Raw genomic sequence first — 12,349 nt, forward strand, 5'->3', positions numbered from 1 at the left:
TGATAGTCTTAATTAGCGTATGGTGTATTTAATAGTATGTATGTATTTAGATGTATGATGCATATTAGTGTGTGTGTACGTATGTATTTATTTTGTCTGAGTATGTATTTAGTTAAATGCGTGAGTACTATTAACTGTATAATTTAATAAATCTTTTGGTGTGTTTAATGTTATAGTGTGCAGAGAACACTTCTAGTTCAATGGAATTTGAATTTTTGGAGGTTGGATTTCAAAATCCTACTGAAATAGTAATGATTATATATTGTATTGATTATCTGTACCTGAGACTCGTAACCACTTGGTGTTTGGGTCTCACATGGTGTGTATTCTCGACCACTTTCTCTGGACTCGAAGGTGGTAAATTCTCATACGTGCCGTCCAATGCCTTTTCCGTAGAGGAATCAGAATCAGGTTGATTGTAAGTTAGTTGTTCGTATGATTCTTCTTCAGTTTTTTTCGGTGTCTCGTATGTCACTTCATCTGCTTGGCTCATTACAACATTCTCATTGGCGTAGTAAATAGGTGTATCCTTTTTCACTGTTGTTATAGTATGGTCTGTCTTCTTATTTTTCTTGTAACTTAATAAATATATTTAATAATATTTATTTTAATAATAATTTCAAAGATAAGAATAATAATTTTAGTGTAAATTAATAGTAATAATAATATATAGTATAACAATAGTAGTAGTAGTATTAATAACAATAATGGTGTATTGATTGAGCTTGTTGGGTTTTGGCTGAAATTACACCCTTTTAAATTATTTCATACCATGCCTGTTGAGCACCCATACGTGGCCATCGATAGTAATAGTAATTAACCAAATAAAATTTTAATTGAACAAAACTGACATCAAGAAGCGACTCAAAACTTTTCTATTTGCCTCTTTATAACTACATTTTTATCATTTTTAAAATATCTCTGTTTTTCTTCACTAGCTAGTGCTGTTTGGTCCGGGTTAGGATGCTTCCTCTAATGATTTTGTTAGATCAAGTGATAGGTGTGATGGGCGTTTGATACATTGGAAGGCCAAAACCAATACCTTTTTAAATTCCTCTTTTGTAATTTTTCCAAGACTTTGGGAACAACTTCCAGTACAAATTCAGAAATCCTGAACCATTTCTGATTCAAAGCTCAACTAACTAAATACTTGATCGCAAAATACTGATTTGTGCTGTTTTTATTTTGAATATTCCTTGATTTTACAAATTTAGTACCCTTTTTTTTTACAGTACCGGTACTAAAATTCTGAGTTAATTTTCAAATAAGGATTTTGGAATTTGGTTAAGTTTTTAATTTTTTTAAAAATATTTCTTTACTGTATATTTTGATGATGGAGCAAAGGCAGTTTACTGTTTGGGCTCGTGCCTATTCCTTGCTCCTGGCAAGATTGTACTTTTACTTTGCCAAATAAATATTATTACTGTATTATTATTATTAACCGGAGTACATCACAGATCTCTGGTTGGTAGTGATGGTGTAACCCCATACATCAGTTTGGGTGCTAGGTTGGTGTTTATTGTTTTTTTTTTTTTTTCTTGTCTACAATATTGTCGAGTGCATAAAGACCTCATTTATTTGCACTATATAAATCAATCTATTATTATATTATAGCCACAATACCATCTTGGCATTCCAGACGGACCAGAGAATCTATAGAAATTAACAAATACAATGCAGTTCATCAGGATATCGAATTTGTAATCAGTGATATAAGTTTTTCCATGTTTAATAGGACCTAAACCAATGCAGCACATTTCCCGCCACACTGGAAACTATGTCTTTTTTTAGATTTCCCTTAAACCAGCGAGAAACAATGCCACTGTCTTGGTTTTCTAGCTACGCCCCACCCTCATGCACAGATTGTAAATACTGGCTCTTGTATTAGCCTTTTCACATGTACTCTCAGTTATTGTTTAGTATTCCACCAATCAGCAGCAAGTCCCACTACCCAAGCATATACTTTCATTGATTGGAATTTTCTGCAGACATTATTCTCGTGAAGAAGAAAGACGCGACTCAATCGAAACGTCGAGACGTTCTTGACCAACAACTGTTCTTTTCTTTACTATCTAGGTGGTGCACCGCAAACATAAATTTATAAGCCCTAATAACGATAAAATCTAATAATAATAATAATAATAATAATAATTTAAAAAGTAAATATACTAACAACATAAATAATAATAATAATGATAATGAATAATAATAATAATAATGACAATAATAATATAATATTAATAATAATGACAATAATATAATATTTATATTATTGATAACAATAATAAGGCTAATAAGCAATTAGTAGAGCTCCGCATAGTACACTATAAGAAAATTATTATAGGAAGGTTAGATTTAATGCTTGAAAAAAATTCCTGAGGGCATGCAAGGCCCGAAGGAAATATTTGAATGCATTAAATCTAACCTTCGTATAATAATTTTCAGCTAGTGTACGATGCATGCTCTACTAATTGCTAGTTTTATAACCACAACTATACTGTGTCATCGGTTGCTATGGTGATATGATCAGTATACTGTGTGCGTATTTATATTTTGTGCGTATGTTGATTTATGCTCAAGGAGTAGGCAGCGCCTACGCATTAACTACACACAAAGAACTTAAATAGCAAAAGAATGAGCTGCTCCGCGAATTTGCATTAAAATCGATGGAACATCCGCCCTCCTGCGGATGCAGTAAAATTTGCAAACATTTTACTAAGTGGAGAAACTACAGGAAACAAACAAACCAGAGGAGTACGTCATAGCAAAGAACTTAAATAGCATCCTTGATTATAAAGATATAGCGCCGCCGCGCGGATGCAGTAAAATTTGTCTCCGTGTACCCACAATGCATTTCGATCGGGTGTTCCACTATTTTGGGAAGCTGCTCTATCTTCTGCTATTTATTGTCTTTGCTACACATTAGCAGTACTACGGATACAATAAATAACTAGGCCTAGGCTATTTTGTAATTTGTATTGTGTTAGAAGAACTTGTTTGTAATTTTTAACATTCGTCAAAGAAATAAACATTTTTCAAATCATTCGAGAGAGAATACAGTCACTGTCACTAACTTTTTGATCGGTGCTGACAGGTAAAAATCTTGGGATGATTTCATAACTATGCTAGGCTATATACCAAAGAACTTAAATAGCAGAAGAATGAGCTGCTCCGCGTATTTGCATTAAAATTGATGGAACATTCGCCCTCCTGCGGATGAGGTAAAATTTGAACATTTTACTAAGTGGAGAAACTAAAGGAAACAAACGAACAAGAGCAGCGCCTTTATTATTACTATATAGCGCCACTGTGCGGATGAGGTAAAATTGCTCTCCGTGTACCCACAATGCCATTTGAACGGATGTTCCACTATATTGGGAAGCTGCTCTATCTTCTGCTATTTATTATCTTTGGCTATACGGCCTAGGCTAGTAGGAGGAGGCCTCAGCGGCTCTACATCTAATTTCGTTCCTTGAGTATTTAAAATAGGTCTAGAATATTCCTATTAAACGTTCAGTTTGTTAGATTATTAGGGTTCATTGATTCAAGGAATTGCTTAATTGTTCATATTTAATATTGAATTTAATGTAACTTTCTTCGGGTTCTAATTAACCTTGTTTTACGAAAGTAATATTCAAATACAATTCAATTTTTATCATGGTGCAAGATGTCTTCGCGGTGACGAAAAAATCAGGAATTCTTTTTTGCACACGAACCTAAAAAAAATCAAGCCAAGCGTCCACTAATTGAAAAATTAGTGGACGGTGGGGAATAGGCAAATAACATTGGGAGTTGCAGTGATGATATCACGATTGACTTATAATGATAATTATTAAACATATATTACTTGTTACGTTGTTACATACCATTTTACTACAATTATATCGTATCTAATGAAAAGTAACAAATGTCCTGTAAGAACCTTATTTCTCTTAAGGTAGGTATGTGCGTTTAAACCATTTCACATAATGTACCACAACACCTATATTTACTGTGTATTAGTATTACCATTAGTGACCTAACGTATCTGTACATACCAATTATTCTTGTTCATGTATCTATTGATAATATTCATAAGTGTCTCAATATTGTATCTAAGGTGACTTACAATACATTGTACTAACATATTTAAAAGGAAATAAAATATGATTAAATAAATTAATCTGAAAGAAATCGTACAATTATTTTAGGTATATATATGAATACTTTGCACAAAAAGATGTACACAAGGTATACGCAAATACTTACCGCTTAACATAATAAGTAAATACAATTACAAAAAGTATCACAGATAAGCCTCCAACCAAACCACCTGCAACAACAGCACCTGAAAAAAACCCCCAAAACACATAAACTAGATATGCATTAATGCCAAACACATAAAATCGTTTTTAAAATATTAATGAAATACATACATGGGGTTTGATTGATGTAGAGCGACGTTCTGCAAACAATGGTCCGCGGCCTAAAATTTGGGCCGCGAAACATTTTTGGAGGGCCGCGAAGCCGTCTGGAAATTGAGAGACAAAAAAAATAACAAAGAGACGTTTTATCATGGAGAAAATAGTTTTTAATAAAGCCGCTTCGCTGTTATAGCGAATGCATCGCTTGCACACGCTGCTAAAGTGCCAGATGATGCATGCTATTTGAATTATAAGCGGTTTTTGTGTCTATGCCCCCTCGGGAGCCTTTATCTGTAAATTTTTTCCTGATAGTTCTAGTATGCAACATTATTTTCTATAAATAAATATTCTGTAAATATAGCCTTTTTTAAGCATTAAATACAGGTCAAGCGCGGATCCAGAGTTTACCCTAGCTATCGCACAGATGGGTTCCCATATTGAAAGAGTCATGAGAAGAGAGCTAGCTTGTTTGTCGCTGGAAGATAAATTTTAGATATTCGAAAAGTTTTTGTTTTCTAGATTCTTTGAAATACACTACGTGCATTATGAGACGTCTATTATTGAATACACTCTGAATTCACAGATTTTCCCTACTTTGCTATGGACAATTAATAACTATGTTGATGAAGAAGAAGATGATGATGATGAGGAGGAGGAAGCTGTGCAAGATTAATTAGCAGGCCCTTTGATGTGAAGTGTCAAGCGAAGCCCGAGTTACGGTTGGGAATTTGGAGACATTATCGTTGTCGTCGTCAAATGTTGAATGCACACAGTCGGACAATAGATGATTTATGACATCTGTTTTGTATAGTAAGTAATCTGATACCCATAAAATATCAGTTCAGGCATTCATTTATATGAATGTGGAAAAACATTAACATATGAATTATACAAAATAAAAAGAATTCAAATAAAATTTAAAATATGTAAAAGACACACTACACTAAAAATTGGAATATTCACTGCCTGTTGGATCCCAGTTTTAGTATTGGAGGCTTCACAGTATAACCAATCCTCATATTTCTGATAGATTGCTGATTAAAATGTAAAATATTTAAGATTTTATATTCAGTACATTCTCAAATGTTAGGTAAATCTCATATATCTCAAAATTACGTTATATTCATGCACTGAAGTAGAAAGTTTAACTTAATAATTATGATATGTTTTATGTTGAATGGTTTTTAATGATATTATTAGTCTAATATGACCACAACATAAGGAAGTCCTCTCCTTTATACTTCTAACCTACTAAACTTTACGTACCTCAACATACATATATGTTAAATTAGTAGCCTATATATAGTATAAAGAATTTTGTCTCTCAATCTCAGATATCCAAATTTTAGGAAACCGCCATGAGAACTTTAATCTAATAACTTTGATATGTATATGTTTTATGTTCTTTGTTGAATGGACTTCTTTAACAATAATATTACAGTCTAATATGACCACAACATAAGGAAGTCCACTGTGTTAATGTTTAGTATAATATTGTACAGAGAATTTCGATTGTTTATCAATATCATCATGTTAGATCCAAATCACGTTTTATGCAGCATCGATGAGGAAAGATTAAACATAATAATTTTGATATGTACATGTTTTATGTTATGTGTTGATTGGTCTTAGTTAATAATATTACAGTTTAATAGCTTAATGTTAATAATATTACAGTTTAATGGTTTACAATAATATTACAGTTTAATGGCCCCGGAACCCTGAACCCCGACCTGGGGCCCTTGGCCCCCTAGCCCCAATGTTGTCAATGGAGTGGCCAGGACAGTTAAGGTGTTCGGCGACAGGTAACCTCTTGCTCTTTTTACGAACGGACTGTTTGTGGTGGGTAAACCGGAATCTGAATTTAGTTCCTACTTCGCCTATAAGAGCAATGATCAGAGATATTGAGATATAGAAAATGTTCCAGGAGTCACATGTGAGGGGAGGAGGACTTGATAGAGGAAGAGGTGTGTGGGAGTCAATAATGCCAGTGACGAGGTGTTTGCACACTTTACTGCATGGTTTGTCGCTCTTGATGCACTTAACCAAATACACAAAAGCATCTAGTAAATTGCGTACCTTTGACAGGGTTATCTGCATTGGTAGACACATAACCTACATCAGAGAAATTACCAAAGCCTTTCTGAGTTCTGGCTGCAACCTACATATTCGAAAGAATAAATCAGTATTACATGGAAGATAGATAACTTTCAAACACATTAATTTTTTAGTACAATCGTTTTTGAGGCACAGTCAATTTTCGATTATAGTCAATTATTGGGCACACTCGCATATTTAGGCAGAGAAAAATTTCAAAGCACAAGCATTTGGTTTTCATGCACAATCTATCTTCAGTTTGCAAGCTCAGTAGAAAAATATTGTAGGAGACCTAATACTAATTTTTTTAAATTTTATTAATTTTAATTTTTTATGTTTTTGATACCCTTACCGTAAATGCTTAAATAAGCGCTGCAGCACTTACAAAATTTTTGGAGGCTTCAGTGCAGTGCTTATTTGAAAGCGGCGCTTATAAAAAATGCACTTTCCCATTATTTACATAGCTCACGTATTCCCGTAGTTCAGTAGGCCATTCATAGGCCCTACATCATCGTAAATAAATGTTTATAGAAAAATGCCTTTTGTCTTCATTGCCTTATTTATTCATTCTAACACTGTATACATCGTTTTTAAATCCCTGTTTCTCAAAGTGCTTCATTACACACAGGGTAATATAAACTCTCGATTAAACGCCACAGAGCTTATTCGAGAGCAGCAAATTAGCTTAAAAAATCCGGCTTGGTACGGCGCTTATTTGAGCGTGACGCTTATTCGAAAGCTGCACTTATTCGAGCATATACGGTAATTTAAATAAAATATTTTAATGATAATTATCTATGGTTAAAATCCACTCTTTTGCAGATTGTTTTTACTACATTTTGTTATCTGTATTTTTATATACGATAATTTCATAATCTTTTATTATCTAAATATTCGTTTTGTAGGAAAATCAAAGTAAATAATAAATATGTATGGTTTTATTGTTATTATCATCATTGTTATTATTATTTATTGTTATTATATTATTATCATTATTATTATTGTAATTGCACATTAGACCAATATCCAATGAAATTACATTATTATTATTATTGAGCGCATTCCACAACAAGCCGATATTAAAGTGTTTCATAGGGCACCCAACAAACTGCCACTGACTCTTCAAAAACACAAGGATAATCAACCAGCACAGAGCCAGTCAGGAGTTTATCGGATTCCATGCGAATGTAGAAAAGTTTACATTGGTGAAACAGGACGTGATCTCCGTACAAGGCTGAACACCGATGCTAGGAGAGGGAAACAACAGAAGTCAACTATATTCATGCACTCCCACAAACAGCATCATTGTGCATGTTGGGATAAAGCCGAACTGACAGCCACTGCACCATCTTGGCACTCCAGACGGACCAGAGAAGCTTTAGAAATTCACAAACACGATACAGTACACCAATATATCGGATTTGCCACCAGTGATATTTGGTTGTCCATGTTTAATGGGATCTAAACCACACATTTACCATCATACTGGAAACCAAGCCAATGTTTTGTGTTTCCTTTCACCAAGCCACTAGAAACAATGGCACTATATGAGCTAACCACGCCCCACACTCATGCACAGACTGTGAATACGGTCTTTCAGATTCAGATTTATTGATCGATCATATAAAATACATGAAATTTGTTTTCCTGAGTTGTAATACACATAAAGTTCATAAAAAAATACAAGTACACAAAAAAATTCAGCTGCATAAAAAGGTAAAGGCATTCGTATTAGTATTTTCACACGTAGTCTCAGTAATTGTTTAGAAGGGTACTGAAGCAACTCAATCAAAGTTCAAGACATTCTTTTCATTTTCTTTTCAGAACTATCTATTTGGTGTTATCATCATCAGCATCATCATCATCATAATAATAATCAGCATCATCATAGCGGCAGTTTGGCGCAGCGGTTGAGGTTCGATCGTAAGGTCGGGGTTTGAGTCTCCGCTGTGCAGATTCGCTTGTGTCCTGGGGTACACAAGGTACTTTAACTACATTGCTTCAGTCCACCCAGCTGTATCAATGGGTACCAGCAAACTGCTGGGGACTAACCTGCGATGGACTAGTGTCCCGTCCAGGGGGAGTACAACTCTCATCCGCTTCACACTATAGAAACTGGGGATAAGCTCCAGCCATATGAGCCCCAGTGGCTCGGAAAGAATTATTATTATTATTAATTAATTAATTAACTTATTTATTTAAATGGTATTAAACATAACCCTTCAAATAAAAGTTTCTTTTTGGTTGTCATTTGTATGAAGAAATGTCCCCTCAGAGATTCGAAGCTGTAGCCACTTACTAACCAGGCGAGTGCTCCGCTAGATCACAAATACCTAATTCGGTATATAGTCCGGGGGCATATGTCGAAAAATGGGCTCCCGAGGTCAGATGTAATCGCCAGAAACTTTCTCTCATGCAACTGACGCGGAGTATGGGCGGAGTAAATATTTAAGAAAAGATTAAGCTAGGAAGTGATATTTAAATTATGTTTGCTGCTTAGACTTACAACCCAATTGACCATGGAGTTTATTTTTTGTTGGAAATACTGTAGTTAAAAATTGAAAAAAAACTTACATCATAATTATTAACTCAAAATTAAAGAAGCCCTTTGCAATTGCTCTGGGAAATCCTGCGATAAATTAACCAATTATATACATGACTTACTACAGTATTCAGCTTTAATATATATAACCTACCTTGATATTGATTGTTTGCCATATATTTGACCGGTATTAAATATACCGATATAGCATAATCTAAGATTGACCGATGATGACATGTGACATTTATTAGTATCATATATTTTATTAGATATATTTAATGCATTCGTACTATATTTATGTTTATAATTTATATTGCATACCTGGACAATGTAGTTGGTATTCGGCATTATATTTTCATTAATTGTCAGTGAAGTCGCTGTGGTATCTATATTGAACTCTAAATCCTGTAAATCACTATATACAAGCACATTGTATCCTAGTATTGTGCAAGGATTATCATCAGATAATGTCAATTCCAGTGTGATTGATGAAGACGTTGAAGTTAATGTACTAATGGTTGGTTTTCCAGGATCTGTGGGGAAATATATTAATATTATAATAATAATAATAAACAGCAACAACAACAACAACAACAACAACAATAATAATAATACAATAATAATAATATTAATATTAACCAGAGCCTTGCAGGCGTCAACGTTCCTATGCATGATACATGACTTTATCAGAAAATATAAGGTTGGGTCAAATTTGTGTGGTGGTTTAACATGAACAATTCAGAAGGAGTAAGTTTTTATGGTCCAAAATAGTGATTTTTGACCACATTGTTTATGTTATTTGATAGGCAAATTAAGTTAGTAGAATCATACAAAAAAAAATTATATTTTGTAGGCCTATGTAGGTATACAGTATTTTCATTTTACAGTAGTTTGAAACGATATCGGAGTTGGGGGTACTGGCATGGCCTACTAGACAACAATATATTAAACCACCCATGCTGCATTTTTGGTCATTAACAGAACTAGTCCATGGCACCCGGCTTTTGGAAAAAACCCGGGTTATACATCCTGCTGGTTTGTTGAATAGTGAAAGGTTTTTAAATTATTTATTGCCACTGAAGCCCGAGAGATGAAGTGAGTGATTGTAATGGGTTTCTTGTTTACATTCCAATGGCTATATGTTGCTGGCCAGGACTCTTTTGTTAACTCCCAATGGACATTCTTAAAACCAATTAAAGGTAAGTTTATGGAGCTGCTAACAGCTCCCTCTGGACCATTTGACAGCTCACTCTCAACTATCAGACAGCTCAATTAGTAAAAAATAATGATGTAACGTCTACTGCAGAATTTTTGTGTGCAAGGATTCATTAATTCGAAGCTCAATATGAAGTGAATCATTTTCGGAGTTTACAATATCATCGCCAACTACTGTCAAGATCCTGTTTTTAATACTGAGGACATTAAATGGCAAAGCGTTGTCTTCTGGACCCGATTTAGTTCAATGTAGCCACTAAGCACAATTAATTCGCATAGACAGGCCGTATGATTTGAATAGTAAGATACAGCTCGTCCATAATGGTCGGAGTTTACCATATCATTGAGAGCTCCCTTTAAAAAAAAAATCTCATCTCCCAAACCCTTCCCCTCTTCAGGCATACAAGCTCAATCCCCCAGATTAGCCCCCACCCCCCCAGAAAATGTATCCCAGAGCAGCCATGTCTGTCTAGGCCTTTAGGCTGGGGTCAGTGCATTGGTCCAAAGGTTCTTTGGTCCAAAGGGCCTTTAGTCCGAAGGTCCTTTGGTCCAAAGTAAATATGATTAAAATATAGAAAAATATATTTGAAGAAAACACAAATTTGGGACTACCATGTAAAAAGATTCCAAGTGAATGGAATGTAGGCCTAACGCTTTGTCTACAATATAAAATTTCATGTGACAAAAAATGTGATATGCCCATATATGGGTACGATGACATCATATTACATATTAATATCAAACTGTATAAAAAAAAGTTGAGTGTGTTCAACTCGTAAAAAATACTTGGAAAGTCGTCCAAGGTGCAAAGCTCCCGAAAAATATGAAAATTTAGGGGTTTCAGAGGTTTATTTTGTAGCGTCTCTACTTTGCATTTAAACAGCAATATTGAATTTGTATATAGGCCTATAATCTTTTATATTTCACTTGTAAACTTACTCTATATATTATACTGTATTCAGCATTTAAGGTCAATCAAAGGACAACAACCTGTTTTCCTCATGGTACCAGGAAATAAGATTACACACAAGTCAGGAATGTGCCAGGATGACTTATCCCACTTCTCTAAACTTAAACAATGACATCATGTATTTATCCTTAATTTCTATTGGTTAGTCATTACCTCATCTTCAGTATATTCCCAAATATGGTAGGATGCTACCCCAATATAACAGAGTATTCCTACTGCTATTTACCACACACTTTCGAATTGTTCTTATACGGATTATTACCTCAACCTTACTTTGCAATATTTTGTTTTATTTTCTTCATCGATAGCCAAGTGTTTTTATAGCTTACATTAAGCATTTTTCACTTGAAATAAATTTTATCTACGGTATATAAGTTAGTTTGTTGTATTCTTTTTGTTGCGCCATACAACTACTAAAATTTAATCGGGTTTATATAAATAGATATTTTGCAAAATATGTAGAAATACATAAATTTTTTCTCCCTCACGAATTGTGGAGTGGAGTTGAATAGCTTAGTGGGTGAGATGCTTGACTTCTAATCCCAGGGTCCCCGGGTTCAATTCCTTTCACGACAGGACCTTCCCCGTCAGCCCCCCACCCCAGCTTCTATAAATTATGTACATGAAGCCTGGCATAGCAATTCCAAAAAAAATATGCTAATGACTTAAAAAACTACAAATAAAAATGGCCAGATTTCTTCCGAAGGCTTCTCACTGTACACATCAAGAAACTCTATATCAGATAAAGTCTTACATAGCCGTTAACTGAATATTAGCCTGCAGTGGTTATTTCAGTGGCAATCCCTACAAAAATGACAGGCGCGTAACAGGGGTCTTGGGTCGGGGGGAGGGGGGCAAAGGTAATAATTTTCCCGGTTAGTAATTTATGACCCGGTGTGATACCCCACCATTCCCCCCCCCCCACCATATAGAAAAAAAATACGACATAGGGCTTATCTTTCTTTTTTATCTTATCTTATCTCATATTTTAATGGAGAAGATGAATGTTTTAGGTATTAACCCATCTCTTATTTTATGGATCAACAACTTTTTAAAGGATAGGGAGCAATTTGTCTGTTTTAACAATTTTAACTCTGATATACGTACGTGCAATACTGGAGC

At 34.4% G+C, this 12,349-nt stretch overlaps 1 protein-coding gene across 1 annotated transcript in view; it reads right to left on the reverse strand.

Moving 5' to 3' along the window:
- The window catches only part of LOC117119278, an 88,404-nt gene that overhangs the window by 13,620 nt on the left and 62,435 nt on the right, over nt 1-12,349 (reverse strand). Inside the window, exons 11-14 of the mRNA XM_033264084.1 lie at nt 9,364-9,575; nt 6,483-6,564; nt 4,249-4,327; nt 282-578 (exon numbers count right to left, since the gene is read on the reverse strand). Of these exons, the coding sequence (XP_033119975.1) occupies nt 282-578; nt 4,249-4,327; nt 6,483-6,564; nt 9,364-9,575 (670 nt within the window). The remainder of the gene's footprint in view (nt 1-281; nt 579-4,248; nt 4,328-6,482; nt 6,565-9,363; nt 9,576-12,349) is intronic.

This window comes from Anneissia japonica, unplaced genomic scaffold, assembly GCF_011630105.1.
Source record: "Anneissia japonica isolate Jap-2015-1 unplaced genomic scaffold, ASM1163010v1 scaffold2308_len244532_cov108, whole genome shotgun sequence".
NCBI classification, from domain to species: domain Eukaryota; kingdom Metazoa; phylum Echinodermata; class Crinoidea; order Comatulida; family Comatulidae; genus Anneissia; species Anneissia japonica.